At 40.2% G+C, this 16,235-nt stretch overlaps 1 protein-coding gene across 13 annotated transcripts in view; it reads left to right on the top strand.

The window, feature by feature from the left end:
- The window catches only part of cacna1da (calcium channel, voltage-dependent, L type, alpha 1D subunit, a), a 64,034-nt gene that overhangs the window by 36,545 nt on the left and 11,254 nt on the right, over positions 1-16,235 (top strand). For 4 of the 13 annotated variants that reach the window (XM_065954818.1, XM_065954816.1, XM_065954812.1 and 1 more), the window contains 24 exons: positions 508-628; positions 756-843; positions 941-971; positions 1,059-1,213; positions 1,313-1,442; positions 3,036-3,095; positions 4,415-4,521; positions 5,248-5,335; positions 5,467-5,574; positions 5,689-5,741; positions 5,840-5,986; positions 6,078-6,279; positions 6,616-6,774; positions 7,208-7,318; positions 8,600-8,683; positions 12,361-12,393; positions 13,376-13,504; positions 14,024-14,089; positions 14,186-14,277; positions 14,367-14,526; positions 14,840-14,967; positions 15,082-15,178; positions 15,289-15,391; positions 15,554-15,655. In XM_065954818.1, the coding sequence (XP_065810890.1) occupies positions 508-628; positions 756-843; positions 941-971; positions 1,059-1,213; positions 1,313-1,442; positions 3,036-3,095; positions 4,415-4,521; positions 5,248-5,335; positions 5,467-5,574; positions 5,689-5,741; positions 5,840-5,986; positions 6,078-6,279; positions 6,616-6,774; positions 7,208-7,318; positions 8,600-8,683; positions 12,361-12,393; positions 13,376-13,504; positions 14,024-14,089; positions 14,186-14,277; positions 14,367-14,526; positions 14,840-14,967; positions 15,082-15,178; positions 15,289-15,391; positions 15,554-15,655 (2,554 nt within the window). Of the gene's footprint in view, positions 1-507; positions 629-755; positions 844-940; positions 972-1,058; positions 1,214-1,312; positions 1,443-2,898; positions 2,959-3,035; positions 3,096-4,414; positions 4,522-5,247; positions 5,336-5,466; positions 5,575-5,688; positions 5,742-5,839; positions 5,987-6,077; positions 6,280-6,615; positions 6,775-7,207; positions 7,319-8,599; positions 8,684-12,360; positions 12,394-13,375; positions 13,505-14,023; positions 14,090-14,185; positions 14,278-14,366; positions 14,527-14,839; positions 14,968-15,081; positions 15,179-15,288; positions 15,392-15,553; positions 15,656-16,235 lie in introns of all 13 variants that reach the window. The other 9 variants (XM_065954824.1, XM_065954819.1, XM_065954825.1 and 6 more) reach the window with 7 other exon arrangements.

Genomic DNA, 16,235 nt, shown 5'->3' with positions numbered 1-16,235 from the left:
TGTTTGCACAAACCGATTTAAAGATGATTATAGTCAAATGTTAAACAAACAGCTGAGTGCTAAATAGAGTAGGATGATATATTAGATGATGATAGCTTGCTGCAGATATTTGCTAATTATTTGGTCCCACAAAACCCAGTCACTTACAGAACACAAGCTAAGTTTTGGGTCATTTAGGACCAATGTCACCATTACAAAGTTTGTCCAACAGAGGGCGATGACGAGCTGCTTTTTCATGGAGCTGTGCCTCAGACAGCTTCAGCTGGAAACATTTTTTGAACTCCATTAAATGTGTCCTCCACTATTTTGTGAGCCTGCCATCACAGGAACAACAGCAGGTTTTATCTTCAAGTTTGTTACCAACAACAAGTTGGTGTCACAGAAGCACAGATACAAATTTTAGTGGTCAGTACCAGAACCAGAAAGGTTTTGTCCACACATTTCCTCTAAGCTTGGAACATAACTGTTGATACATCTCACCAAAATGACACATTATGATGATTTCAGATCCTGACAGGAGAAGACTGGAACGCCGTTATGTACGACGGGATCATGGCGTACGGAGGTCCTTCTTCCTCTGGAATGATCGTGTGCTTTTACTTCATCATCCTCTTCATCTGCGGGAACTGTATCCTCTAAACACCAGAGTGTTAAAACAGAAAACACAAGAGTAGATTCTATTCTGATGATTCGATTTAAAAAAGAATATCAAGCAGTTTGACGGAGATTTATCCTTTACTGAACACTTCGCTCAGATATCCTCCTGAATGTCTTCTTGGCTATTGCTGTGGACAACTTGGCAGACGCCGAATCGCTCAACACAGACGAAGGAGACAAGAAAGGGTGACTGTGAAAAAATATTGTTTTGACTGTTTGCTTTAGATGCCAAGATGTGTGGTGCAACTCGACTTGAATTCATGACGATATCTGTTCATTATAGGGACAAAAAGGAGGATGAAAAAGATGAAAAGGTAACCTTGATTATCATATTGTAACTTATCTTTACAGTATAAAGAGTTTTTTTTTTTGCACTTACCCATTATCTCCATTTCTGCAAGGAGGAAGAGGAGGAGAACGACGAAGCTGCGGCTGAGGAGGAGGATCCAGAGGTTCCGTCGGGGCCTCGGCCGGTCATCTCTGATCTGGTCAAGAAGGAGAAGATCACTCCGATCCCTGAGGGAAGTGCCTTCTTCATCTTCAGCAGCACAAACCCGTATGAAACACTTGCAATTTACGCCCCTCAGATTTGACACGTATGGACATTTAATATACAGCCTCATTTCACACCTCTGGTGTTTCCTCTGTACTCCAGGTTCCGTGTGTTTTGCCACAAGCTCATTAATCATCACATTTTCACCAACCTCATCCTGGTGTTCATCATGCTCAGCTCTGTCTCTCTGGCTGCTGAGGATCCAATTAGAAACTTCTCCGCTCGCAATATTGTAAGTCCAACAGTCCCTCACTACAAATGTATTTCTATCTTTTACCTGACTGATTAGGGAAGATATAAGTGACTTTAATATTATTATTTTAGTATCAATTTCTGGGTGAAATGTTAATGCAGCTTTATCAGTTTCATTTTTATCATAATTCTTGGACCTTGAACCGGTTGTTTTGCCTGTTTTAGCAAATGTATATACATCCTAAGTTTATGTTTCAGCAACACTTGTTCTGATGTGAAGGATGAAAACAAATCTGATCTGAGCAACACTTTAATCTCAGGAGGATTTAATGCATTTTTCAGTTATTGAAGCCACAAACAAAGAATGTGATTGGCTTATTGTTAGAAAATATTATTAAAGGCTTGAAAAATATGTTTGTGAATCATGTTTAGAGCCCTAACTGTATCCATCTGCCCATAACTCTCAGACTAAAATGTCCCTGCTGCAGGCTGAAGTGTCATTTGTATACACTGTTGCTATTCTCCTTTAGACCACAGAAAGGGCAAAAGAGAAATCAAGGAGGAACAAATTATAAAGAGAGAGGAAATGTACTGCGTTTATTGGTTCATTTTTCAAAAGCTTTGGCGTCTGCAGTCCTTTACAGCCTATTTCAAAAACATAACTTGTTTTTTTTTTAACAAAACATACATCTCAATGTAATCTCCAGGGCAAAGACGATCTGTGGTAGGACACTGGTATAAATGCTTCTCTAGCTTTAATCTAGTGACCCTGTTGACGCTGTTCAGTTCCTACTTTCATGATTTAGGGGCTTGATGCTCAACAACAACAACCTTTAAAAACACAAGAAACCAAACTCTCATTTCCTTTATGACAAACTAATTTGTCTCTTGCAGTTGTATAGCTTGTGAAGAAGACACACAGATATCTGAGTGTCCTTGAATGCAACATAAATTAAAAGGTTTTAAAACTATCACTTATGTTTTTTTAATAATGATACATCTTTTGGAAATCTTAATTAAGAAAATTATATTTTCTTTCATTTAGTTGTTTTTGTCAATTTAGTGTCGTGTGTTTGAACTTTAATTTTTTTTAAGTACTTAAAATGAATCAACCGTCCTTGCATAGTAAGAGGTTTGACCTTAAATGTATCATTCTTCTTTTTAATAAGATGAAACATGCAAAAACGTTGGTACAGTCCTGTAAAGTAGACAATCAGGAAGCGATCTATCTGTTTTATTGACAGCACTTATTGATGATTTTAACTGCATCACTACCATATATATATGATAATATAGTTGTGATGATTGATGGTATTAATTGACCTTACATAACTTGTATGATGCAACTAAACAAATGTGTGAAATTTACCCTTACAAACTCTTTCCAGAAAAAACCCCCTCAGATATCTTTTCTTTTCTCATTCATCTTGTTTGATATGATATTTGAAGCTGCACGATGACCTGTCTTTGTTAAACATGTACGTTGCTTTTTGCAGATACTTGGTTACTTTGACTATGCTTTCACGGCTATCTTTACTGTTGAGATCGTGTTGAAGGTAAATGCTCTGTGTCCCCTGTCTGTGCTGTCACTAACCACACCCAATAACACTCCAAACGTCTCATTGCCTTCCAGGTCCTAGGCTATGCAGATTATGTCTTCACTAGTATGTTTACATTTGAGATCATATTGAAGGTAACCCCTTAAATGACAACGAGAGCCTTGCTGCATTCTCTCCTTGTGTGTCACCTGCCACTCAGTACAACCTGGCTTGTTTGTTTCCTTTCTCTTTTTTACTTTTTTCTTCATGGCACCTCTTTTAAAAACAAAAAAAAAAACCTAAATATTGGAGTTATGACTTTGCACACACAAACACAAGATTTGTTCTAATTACACTAATCAAAGAACTCACGTTGGGGGAAGGAAACATGACATCAGCATTACATTATACTCACATGGGTGTCACATCATCGGGGGCGGTCATGGCTGAAATGAGTTGGATGATGCAAGTTATGTTAAACATGATGCAACCCCTTTTTGCAATGCAACACATTTTTTAATGGGCTGTTCAGACATTGTTCAGGCATTGGCTGAAGTTGAGTTTGAGGTCATCTTCAGGGAGGTGTTTGAAGACGTAAAAGTCAACTCCAGTCAAAGCTAACTCCATGCCTCTCGTACTGACTGCTCTTCAGTTTAACCATAAAAGAGGGGGCAAAACCAACCATGTTCATATGCCGAGCATGGTTCAGTCTGCTTTCCCTGACTGAGTGCACAGAAATGTGGAGTCATATCTGCAGCCATTCGTACAAAAACTGACCCAAGTCAATCATTAGCTTACTTCTAATCCTCTGATGCTCATAGTTAGCAGTCTCTCTCTCTGTGTCTCTGCGGGGCTCCACATCCACGTGCACTCAGAAAGTTAATCCTGTACTTTTATTATTTGAAGAAGAGTTATTTTGGCTGGTTTTTCTTCTTTGCCTGCTGAACTCTGAAGTTTTAATAGGGAGCTGCTTTCCCTTATTCTCAACTATTAAAGAACATAACAGAATGTGCTTTAAGATGACGGTCCACATGAATGTGACAGTAAGGCCATTTCATCTTTCCAATCACTATAACTAGAGCTCTTGCAGGTAGTAAATATCCTCATGGCAACAAAATGCATGTTTTATTGCCTCATCCCATAGTCGATTGCGAAATGAATGACTTACTACTACATTCATGTAGTTAAGGGCCGTGGGGGTGGCGACGGTATATTAAGTCTCCTGTTTCACTGCTCTGAGCTCGCCACCCCAAATCAGAGTGAACAAAAAGAGTGTGAAGGTGTGTGCAAGATGGAGAGTAGTGTTGAGTGTGTGAGTGTTCCTTTTGAACATGTTTGTACAGTTTTTGTGTCCTTGTCCTCTGTGAGTGGAGAGAGTGAGTGCATCTATGTATTTATGTGATTTTTGTACGAGATGAAATATGTTGTTATTCTTTGTCATTTGCTCCGCTAACTTCCTCTGTCCTTCACTCAGATGACGACATATGGCGCCTTTCTCCATAAAGGAGCATTCTGTAGAAATTACTTTAACCTCCTGGATCTGCTGGTGGTGGGAGTTTCCCTCGTTTCCTTTGGCATCCAGTAAGTTCAAACAAAATGAGGCACTTTTCCTTCTAAACCACTTCACAAACAACACAACTTTAGTCATTTCTGAAGAGCAACAAAGGAACAAATATCAGGAACCAAATGTCCCCTTTGGGCTTCTTTAACTGCATTTCCTTCAAATCTTTAAAAACATGACGGATCAAAAAACAAGTACAGCTTTTGAGTTTTTGTGGAATTAATGGGAGCAAGGAAGAGATGCAGATTTTCTGAAAAACCTAAGACCTTATTTCATCCATCATTGACAATTTGTCTGCTTTGTGATTATTCAATGTCTTTGTTCTAGCCCTCACTGCTCCCGGTCTTTCTCCAGCTTTCTCACACACAGTCTCACGTTGTCTCTTTTATTTTCTTTTGGTCGTGAAGGCCACAGAATACCTGTTTGTTTTTCAACTTGATGAGAATTTCCCACCTGTGTCCTACTATTGATTTGAGTAGCACCCAGTTAGGTCCGGTTTTAATTGAATAAAGCTGAACAAAAGTTTAAGCACATAGGTTTCATGTTTTAATCATCAGCCTTTGTCAGCCCCTCATCAGGAAGGAGAAACCATGAGTAGAAACCAAAACCTTTATCAGAGGAAAAGGAACTTGCGTTTTTTTGGGATTCCTGGGCTCCTGGAAAAAGTTCCTGCAGTTAAAAAATGGCTTTACTTTTTCTGGAATTTCTTGAAATTCACACTACATCCATCTCTCCTCATTGTTCAGGTCTTCTGCCATCTCAGTGGTGAAGATTCTTAGGGTTCTTCGTGTTCTTCGACCCCTGAGGGCCATAAACCGAGCCAAAGGCCTCAAGGTGACACCTCACCATAAAGTCACCCTTCACCTGAAGCTGCATTTATAACTAAAGTCTTAAAAAGTGTTGTTTCAGTGTTGTTCAGCATGGATTCCCCCAGTGTGTAACATTCTTCTGTTTCTGCTTTATAGCACGTGGTGCAGTGTGTGTTTGTGGCCATCAGAACGATCGGTAACATCATGATCGTCACCACTCTGCTCCAGTTCATGTTCGCCTGTATAGGAGTGCAGCTGTTTAAGGTCAGCAGCACTGGGCTTAAAAAAAATCAATGATACACACCAAGCATGAGATATTGAGTTAATCGTTTTGGAGAATTCATCATTAGAGTGAGTATGTTTTGTTGTCCGCTTCAGGGAAAATTCTACCGCTGCACCGATGAAGCAAAGTCCAGCCCAGAAGAGTGCAAGTTAGTTTTCATTATCTTAAAACTAAAATGCAGAATTTCATGCAGTCATCATCCTAGTTTCAGTCTTAACCTTCATGCACTATGTCATTTTCTCATAGAGGCACCTACATCCTTTATAAGGAGGGAGATGTGAACCAGCCTACCATCCACAAAAGGCTGTGGCACAACAGTGACTTCAACTTTGACAATGTCCTCATGGCTATGATGGCTCTGTTCACAGTGTCCACTTTTGAAGGCTGGCCTGCGTAAGGTTTTTCATTTTTAATCTACATGTCCAAAGAGCAAAAAAAAAAAACTGGATCACATTCTTTCCTTTTTTTTATTTTCCTCTCTCAGGTTGCTTTACAAGGCTATCGACTCCAACAGGGAGAACCTTGGCCCCATTTACAACTACCGTGTGGAGATCTCCATCTTCTTCATCATCTACATCATCATCATTGCTTTCTTTATGATGAACATCTTTGTAGGTTTTGTGATCGTCACATTTCAGGAACAAGGAGAAAAAGAGTACAAAAACTGTGAGCTGGACAAGAACCAGGTCAGTGAGCAGGTTCACATTATGTGAGTGTTTTGACGCAGTGTGTGCCTGTGTTTGTCAGGTCAAAAAGAAATAGAACCTGATGAATACCTCAGATGAATTCATTCTGATCATTTATTTCTGGTATTTTTTATTCATTACAAGATTTACTATTATCCAATGAAAATGTGTGTATCAATTCACCATACTGTAGTCACATTGCAGCCTATTTCCTTTTCTCATACTCTCTCTCTCTCCTCCCTGTTCCCTACTCTATCCACTGTCATCTATAGTAAAGTCATAAAAGCGGCAAAATAAACCTGAGCATTCAAACCAATTTTGTGTATTTGTGTGCAGCGTCAGTGTGTGGAGTACGCTCTTAAGGCCCGTCCGCTGAGAAGGTACATCCCCAAGAACCCGTACCAGTACAAGTTCTGGTATGTGGTGAATTCCACAGGGTTTGAGTACATCATGTTCGTGCTCATCATGCTCAACACACTCTGCCTGGCTGTACAGGTAAGCTGTCACACCGCATTTACCCTGAAATGAGGTCACACTTGGCAGTTAGCGTTGATTCAGTTGTAGTAACCATCAACTAAAGATAATAAAGGAATTTAGTATGTGTTAAAGTATAAACGACACTGTGGTAGATATCAATACAAGAAAAATGAACTGACACCATCTTTTTTAACGCCACATTATTTGTTTTCTTCACACACAACTTTTAGAATCATAAAGGATAATGTAATGGTAAAACATACTAAATGGCTTTCAGAGTGTGTACATGTGTTGCTGTGTGTTATTTTGAAACATTTACCTGAGCTGACTGTCAGTGCCGTGAACAGTGTCTTTCATTATTTATTTTAATTGTAATGAATTAAGTGGAATAAAAATAATAGAATCTCCCTCGAGTTTTATTGAACCATCTCTCTTTGTCCTCTTGCTGCAGCACTACGGACAGTCAGCACTCTTTAACTATGTCATGGATATTCTTAACATGGTCTTTACCGCTGTCTTCACCGTGGAGATGGTTCTGAAACTCATCGCATTCAAACCCAGGGTGAGTCCCCGCGCAAACCACCTCGGACAGATCATAAACACTCAACCCAAACCAAAAGACAGATACTTAAACTGATGAAAAGCATTTCTGACCATATGAAAACCATTTACTAATACAGATTTATATACTAAATCAACTCTTCTGCCAAGAGTTGAATGAGTAGCATTCATCTGTTAATGTAGCTGCAACATCTTAGTTAGTATAAAGCATGGTAACAAGGCTAACCTGCTATCTTGTTATCAAAACTGCTATCAAAATGTTTTTTTGTCTTCCTGAAAGGAAGTCTTGTAGTATAAATGATTGTAACTACTCCAGACCAAGGAACAGCCATTGATATGACCCCTGTAAAACCACACATTGCAGTTTCTATGTTTTTATGCCAGACTACCTTGGCCAGCTTCCAATCTTTAAGCTAAGCTAAGCTAAGCTAATTGCCTCCTGGCTGTATCTACATATTTTGTCAAGTGAAATGAATGCTCTCATCCACTTTTTTTTGGCAAGAAAGCCAGTAAGTCGATGTTTTGAAATGTCAAACTATTGTTAAAACGTTAAAGAGTGGAGCAGCACACAAAAACTTTTCACAACCCATAAAGAAGTGATTTGTTTTTCTTTCCCTCCTGAACGGCGCTGCCTGCCAACAGCTCTGTGTTCAGAAGAAGGACAGGCTACTAGTAAGAAAGTGTGGGGTGCTGTGCTGAAATTTGTTTTTTGTTTTATATTGTCAAATCTAAAATAGTGCTCACTGTCTGTCAAGTTCTTGGCAGCAGTGTTTTTATATATAACGTTGGTATTTTAACATCAGTTTGGTGTTAGTGCCTTGCGGCTAAACTACTATTTCTGTGTGCTTATCACATCCAACTTGCCCCCCCACTTGCTCCACCTCACTCAGGGATATTTTGGGGATGCCTGGAATGTGTTCGACGCCTTGGTTGTGATTGGCAGCATAGTAGACATAGTTCTCAGTGAGATAGATGTAAGTAAGCTCAGCTACAGCGCCCCCTGCTGCTCTCTGACCCCTTTCTCTCTGGGCCACCTCTTCTCACACTGCAGCGTCCTGTGGCAGGACTCAGATTTCTGGCTTTTTTTTTCTGATCACTTTTAATATTTCCTCTTCTTTTCTCTCTCTCTCTCTTTATGTCCTCACCTCACCCTGCCATTTCATTACATCCTTGGTCTCGTTTCTTCTTCACTTCTCTCCCTTTATCGTTTGTCTGACCTCTCCTCTTCATGCTCTCTCTTTCATTCCCATCTTCACCCTCACATGTAACCATGCATTAACAGCACTATTTCGCTGATGCTTGGAACACATTTGATGCCTTAATTGTTGTTGGTAGCGTCGTCGATATCGCTATCACTGAAGTTAATGTAAGTATTACTTTTTTTTCTGCCTCCAAAGTTGAACTGAAGCCTTACAGGAAAGCCATGGGACAATTTGATGAATACGTTTCTAAAATGTAAAAAAATAAAGTTGTTGTAGAAATTGAAATATTGAATAAAGATACTGTAGTTGTGGCTGGAAATGAAGAAATGTCTGCCTTCTCCTTTTGACAAAAGTCCATAGCAAATAAATAGAAAGGTTTTCGATGTTTTATATTCAAAGGCGGAAGCTTTTTCTTTATCGATTATGTTTCTTAAACACCCACTCCATATTTATAATAACCTCTAGCATGATAATGAAATGTGAAAAGACATTTTCAGTTTCTTATGAGTCATTGGCTTATTCTGTAAAGCTTCAGTTTCATCCTCATTTATGTGCTGTTTTTTATCCACAGTACACCGAGTTGATCAAATAGTCTGTGTTGTTGAAGTTTTGCTTCTGCTAAGTGTGTCATTGTCATTGTGTTGCGGTATTTTTTTGATGCAGGAATCATGACAAACTTTCACAAACTGTTTACCCTTGAACGCTGTAGTGAAACGACACGTGTCATATACAGGAGTCGCTCATGATCTTTGCGACCTGAGGCCTGTATTTGATGCACAGCAGTATAATGTATGATGTGGTTATCTAATGTTTTACTCTTGTTCATTTTTTCCATAGAAACTTGTAGAGGCAAGTATTGTAATAATCCAGTAATGTTTTCTGTGTGTAACCTGTTTCGAATAACAACTTTATCTTCGGGACCCCTGTAATGTCTTAATGACTCAGGCAAAAATAGGTTTCTATAAATCCCAATAATTACATAATTACTTTGTGAAAAATTCTCATCAAGGCTTCATAAGATAAAAACTTCCAAAAACCAACTACTACAATCTCTATATGGCTTGACTTCTCCAATGACACCTAAAAAAAAAGTCTATGAATGATTTGTTGTGAGTTGAGTTCAGCTTGTTCTAAAAAAAAAGTTAAAGAGGGTGGGTCAAATATGATTTAATAGAACAACAAAGGAGACTTTGAGGTCAAATTTTACTTTTTGGTTGAATAGAGGTGACGTTGGTGCTTATTAGAGGTGCAGTGCACCAAAGTCCCCCCTGCTCAACCTTGCCCCGGCCCCCGCCCCCTTCCTCTTCCCCCCTTCCGGGTGCTCTGTGTCTGAGCTGCAGTGCTGTTTTTCTGGAGTTATATTCATGTTTTCTGTGTTTTTAATTTCTCAATTTCCGTTCTTAAATGTGTGTCTGCATGATTGTTAACAAATCTTGTGTAAGACATGAGGTGGAGTTGTGTGCAGGTTATTGCTGTTATGCATGTGCGTCTTACATGTGTACATTTATTACTTACAGGTGTGCTGTGTGTGTGAATGTTTGTGTCGGGGAAATTATGTTCATTTCACAAGGACTTTCATGGTTTCTTGTGAGGCACCTTTTATCCATCACTGACTTTTATCTGCATGTGGTTGCTGTTTGTGATACATAGAGATCGGACATTTCAACATTTTCCATTCAATCATTTATAATAAAAAAAAATATATTGATTTTTGCTGCTTGCTTGCTTTTCCAGTCATGAGCTGTGTGATTATAAAGCTTTCCAAATGTATGCTGGGAAGTGTCAGCCATGACTCACCTCATTCCCTATTATCCTCTCCATGTCCCGCCTCTCACAGATGGCGCTTGGTCACCAGCTCCATTCCCCTCCGGTCAGTTTTTCCCCATAGAGCCTTGTGAAGTTTGCCCTTTCTCTCTTGTCATTTCCCCTCGACCTTTTCCTCCAGACAGAATGGTCCTGGAGCTCAAAACATGGAAATGTGTCCTTCCTACACAACATTAAGGACAATTGTCACTAGAATTTGTTTGAATCTGAAAAATGTGACTTCTTTACTTAAAGTTGTGTAGACCACTGCAGCTTTGCAGTACAAATTGTAGAATTACCTCATTAGTATCAGATGAAACAGATTTGTCACAGAGTGGCCTGTATTTGAAATATAAGCTTTTCTCAAGAACTAAACTTACAGTACCTCCAACTTTAGTTTAACTCTAAAATGCAAGTGAAAAACAAAGCTTCCCTTTAGTTCTAATCAGGTAAGAATCTGTGGATTAAAATACTTCAGCGTACCAGGAGATGGCCTTGCTTTTGTATTTCACACTGATGGTGCGTTAAGCTGAGTCTGAGGTTCTTTGATGATCTTGTGTTTGTGTCTCTGTGAGTGATTGTCTCTGTGTTTTGTTCTGTCTTCCTGTAGTGAGCTCTTAAAGCTCAGAAAGGAGCTCATGTGTAGCGCAGGTGTGTAGACTCCAGTCAGGTGCATGAACACTTCAACAGTGACTCTCCCCAACTTTACACCTCTCTGCCTCTCCTCTTCCTCCTATTTCAACATCTTCTGAGTTTCTCTGCCAGAACCTGTCTCTGTCCCTGCGGTTTCCTCCTCCTTCCTCCTCCTTTCTCTCCTTCATTCTCCTCTTTCTGCACCGGACTGTGAGAGCGCCCTGCTATGGCAGTTTTTTTTTGCAGGGCACTACTGACATGCATGAGTTGCTGCATTGCTATGAGTTCACCAATCGCCTCCTCCTTATCCAAATGTCTTGCGTGCGCGTGCAGTGCTTACTCCCAGCAACGTGGCGATGCTGAACGCATGCTCCATCAGGGCTGTGGCCAGGATTACCTAAAGAACCTCCTCAAGCTAATACTTCATTTTTGTTTATCATTGCTGCTCATTCTGCACCTCATATTGTCGCTCTGTTAAATACTGTGCTGAAGGACTGAATGAAGCCATGTCTGTCTGGGGTAGCTCTGTGTTTTCAGAGCTAAGCCCTCTGATATTTAAATCTCATTCTTTTGCAAAAATCTTTACGCAAGTCAATTCTGACAATCAGCCGTATGATAACTTTTTTTTGTATTTTAGGTTGCACCTGGATTCTTTTCTATGTACAACTACTCGCTGAATACTTCAAAAATCCTATAACTTATTTTTATAACATCAAATACATGTTGATTTTAATGAGCAACTATTTGGATCAAATAATTTTACAGTGATTAATCAGTTTCAGCTACCTAAAAAATGTATAAATACAAATAAAAAACCCTGAATCTGAAAAGCAAAAGGGTTCTAGGTAGATGCTATTTTAGAGTAGCAGACGGTGCTTTTATTTTGAAATGAATTCATACAATTTCATATGTCTGTCATTTAGTCATCTTATCAACTCTGTCTAACGCTCAGCATAGAGATGCCAACCATAAAACCCATTAAACCTCATCAGTAGGGATCACCTTAGTGGGGGAGGGATAAAGTTGTGTGGCAATCTTACATGCTACTCAGTATTCCAATAGTTTCATGTTGTTCGTCAGGAATGTTAAGCTGTAAATCTGTTTTGTGACTGCTTTTGAAAGTGTTAATATGTTTAATGTCTGTCTTTATACTAAGTGTTCATAGACAGCGATACATGATTGTCTGTCCTTGTCATAGTGAAACAATAAGACAGTTTTGTCCCGTCAGTAAGAAGAGTAGTGACTCTGTTCTGTCTGCGTCCTGACTGACATGTGCTGCCGTTCCGTGTGATAATGTTTTTTTTTTTTTTTTTTTTTAATCTAATGTTTTAAGTATTTGGCTCGATTTGTGTGTGAGACCTGCTGGCTCTGTGCAAGTCATTAACACAGGTCTTTGATTTTAAAGCCAACGGAGACTCCTCAGGTGGATGAGCAGGGGGTAAGATGCTCCCCCCCCTCCCCACCCCACCCCCCTACCCCCCCCTTCAGGGCCATGCCATGTATACAACTGCATTTCTTTGTTTGTTTGACTTTTGTTGTGGACTACATTAATGTTATGATCTGTTGCTTATTTCTGTTTAATTTTATTCCTCATTATATGGTTTCCATTCTTATTTGCGTCTTTTTTTCTGTTTTGTTTGGTCTTTCGCATATTTCCTAAAAAAAAAAAAAAAAAAAAAAAAAAAAGCTTTCCATTTTCCTGAATGTTTGAAGTTATTTCTAAGGAGAGTGTGTCACTCAAACGTGACGCTGTGTGTGCCGTTAGGTGGGAGCAGTTTTTAAGGCTGCTCCTCACGTTTGTACTTGCTGACACTTGCTACATGGTCTCTGCCCACTTTCTTGTGTGGTGGGGCAGTTGACCCATGGATGACCCCTGGTATCAGGGCACCCAGCTCTAACCTTTGAACCTCCTGGCCGACCCGTTGGGGTGGGCCCCACTGTGACTCCGCATGCAGTGACTCTGGACTGAGGGTGCCATGCTTGTGCAGATGTTTCCTGTCAAATATGGCAAGGTTTTTTTCTCCAGCATGCTCGCCTCCTTGCTTCTTCCCCATTAGGTCAGTGCAGTGACAGGGCTCCTGACAGTGCTTTGGACGCAGACTAACAGAAACATATCAGCTGCGGCTACACTGCTTTACAGACTCTGCTTGATTAAGTTTGGGCCACATTCTGTATTAAGTCTACAGATTTGCATTTGCCTAAAGTAACCTACACAAAAAAGAGAAGGCTTAGCTCATATTAAATCTTCTATACACCAAGTTTTCCTAGACCTTAAGATGCAGTGTTGCTACCCAGCCCATATGTATCTGGCCCCGGGGTCTAAGAACCTCTTCATCTTTTTAAAGCACAGCCAGGTGCTCTGTGTTCACTTCATCCTCTGTTTCTCTCTAACTTTCTGGCTCTGGTCCTCTTCTCCACAGAACACTGAGGACAGCGCTCGCATTTCCATCACCTTCTTTCGTCTGTTTCGAGTCATGCGGCTGGTGAAACTGCTCAGCAGAGGGGAGGGCATTCGCACCCTGCTTTGGACCTTCATCAAGTCCTTCCAGGTGAGGGGATCTACAATTATCTGATCAGTGAAGGAGGGGAATGTTTAATTTACCTACAGTACAAGCAATAACTTCTGGTGTTGAAAATGAGGCCAATGTAGAAATGCAAAAAAAAAACTGCAGTTCCTCGAGTATCACCTAGAGGCTGGCTGCAAAAACCACAGCATCTCCCTTAGGTCCCATACTAGAAGAGCAGCAATAAACACATTTACGGCCTTGTTCAAAAAATAAAATTGCTATCAGTAGCTAATTTCTATATTGGTACAAACTGTACAGTGGCAATTTTTTTTAATAACTTGTCTGTTTAGATTTTATTAAGTCTTAGAGTGATTCATACATTTATAGTTTTATCAAAAGTTCAGTTGAGATAGCATTTTCAATATGACATCCGGCCTGTTGGGCTTCATAACCCCTCTTCAAAAACCAATGGGTGACGTTACTGAGATTTTAACCATGTTTTATTCAGTCATTGATTACCCACATTAATCGTCCTTATTCTCTCCTCTCTGCTGCGTGAAGGCTCTGCCGTATGTTGCTCTTCTGATAGCCATGCTGTTTTTCATCTACGCCGTCATTGGCATGCAGGTTGGTTATAAAGTGTGATAGGAAATATTTTTTGCACCGTTACCCAGGCTGGTGAGGTTGCAGATAAAACCATGTTGGGAAATATTTGTTCTTTAGGTGTTTGGCAAGGTTGCCATGGTGGATGGTACACACATCAACAGAAACAACAACTTCCAGACCTTTCCTCAGGCTGTGCTCCTTCTCTTCAGGTGTGTGCGAATCATCAAGAACCTTAAACATTATGCTGGTTGCTTGATGAGTTACTAATTAGTGTTTGTGTTGCCAATCTGTTTCCCAGATGTGCTACTGGAGAGGCGTGGCAGGAGATCATGCTGGCATGTATGCCGGGGAAACTGTGTGATCCTGAGTCAGACTACAACCCAGGGGAGGAGATGACGTGTGGCAGTGGATTTGCAATCATTTACTTCATCACCTTCTACATGCTCTGCGCCTTCTTGGTATGCACAAAAACGTATTTGAATTACTGCTTGTTAATTTACTTCAATGTACTTGGTGTTAATGCTTTAAACGTTTTAATAGCATCACTAGTACAAAGATTTCTATCTTTGAAAAGGCCAGGATTTCTACAGCTTAAATTGCCTTCAATAGGTGCCAAACCTTGCAAATGCATCTTCACATTTTTTATCCATAAACAAAACGCTTCCTCTTGATTCCTGATGCCCATATCTTCCCCATTTCAGAAAGACTTTGAACAGCACAAACACAACACCTAGCTAATGTATGGAAGACAACTTTCTTGTACTCCTCCAGATTATAAACTTGTTTGTGGCCGTCATCATGGACAACTTTGACTATCTAACACGTGATTGGTCCATCCTTGGTCCTCACCACCTTGATGAATTCAAGAGAATTTGGTCAGAGTACGACCCAGAAGCAAAGTAAGTGATTTATGTCCTTTAACATCGGAAAATGTTTTCCCATTCACATCATTTGGTCCTGTGAGTCAGTGCAGGTAATGTCTTACACCTCTTCTTCTTTTTTTCCACAATCAGAGGACGAATTAAGCATCTGGATGTTGTGACCCTCCTACGTCGAATCCAGCCTCCTCTTGGTTTCGGCAAACTGTGCCCTCACAGAGTCGCTTGCAAGGTTTTGTAGCCATCTTTCTTTTAATATTTCATTAACAGAATGCACAAAATATTGCTTGTGTAGCTTACCTGCCCTTACATGTTAAAGGTATATGTGTGCTCTAATTTCAGAGGCTGGTAGCCATGAACATGCCTCTGAACAGTGATGGCACTGTAATGTTTAACGCCACCTTGTTTGCACTGGTGCGCACCGCCCTGAAGATCAAAACTGACGGTATGAGACAAAAATGAAACCGTTACAATACTGCTACTGAACATTTCCTGTCAATGCTTTAACTAAACTTCCTCTGTAACCCGTCATTCTGATTTTGCATGAATATGAAGAGTCTGTGAGTTGGAGTTCTGCTTTCTGAGTTTGCTCCCCGTGTGGTTTCAGGTAATCTAGAGCAGGCAAACGAAGAGCTGCGAGCAGTCATCAAGAAGATCTGGAAGAGAACCAGCATGAAGCTGCTGGATCAAGTGGTGCCCCCTGCTGGTGGTTAGTGGAACCGGCCTGTGTCTGTCAATGAAATCACACACACACCTCTTGTGTTTCTGATTTAGTTTGACACACAAACAAAATAGAGCAGCTTGCATAGGAGCACACACACGCACATCATATGCTGCCCTTAAGATGTTTATCATAACATAACATTACAGGAAGCTTCAAACTAATCTTTCATAAATATGCCCTTAACATAAACCCCACACACAGACGTCTTATCATCATAAGTAAAGCTTTATTGTGCTGTTTCCTCTGTGCTCATGTTCTCTGGTTGTCCCCTCTGCAGTCTGTTTTTATACATGTGTGTCTCCTCCTGCACCGGACGCTGATGGAGGCCTCTGACTGTCCATTTTGGGCTTTGGGCTTGCATGGCCTCGTAGACCACTGTGCAAGAGCATGCTTTGTCTTTCTCTCCTATCGTTCACTCTCTGTCTTTATCCGTCACTCTCCTTTCTCTTTCTCTCTCCATCGGAATCTCTCTATTGTGTTAACTGCTGTCTTTTCTCATCGCTTCAGCTTCCACAGCTTCTTCTTCTTCTTCTTCTTCTTCTTCTTCTCATTCTGTTATATCTCT

This window comes from Labrus bergylta, chromosome 5 (genome assembly GCF_963930695.1).
Source record: "Labrus bergylta chromosome 5, fLabBer1.1, whole genome shotgun sequence".
NCBI lineage: Eukaryota > Metazoa > Chordata > Actinopteri > Labriformes > Labridae > Labrus > Labrus bergylta.
This window is presented reverse-complemented; position numbering and strand designations above follow the sequence as displayed.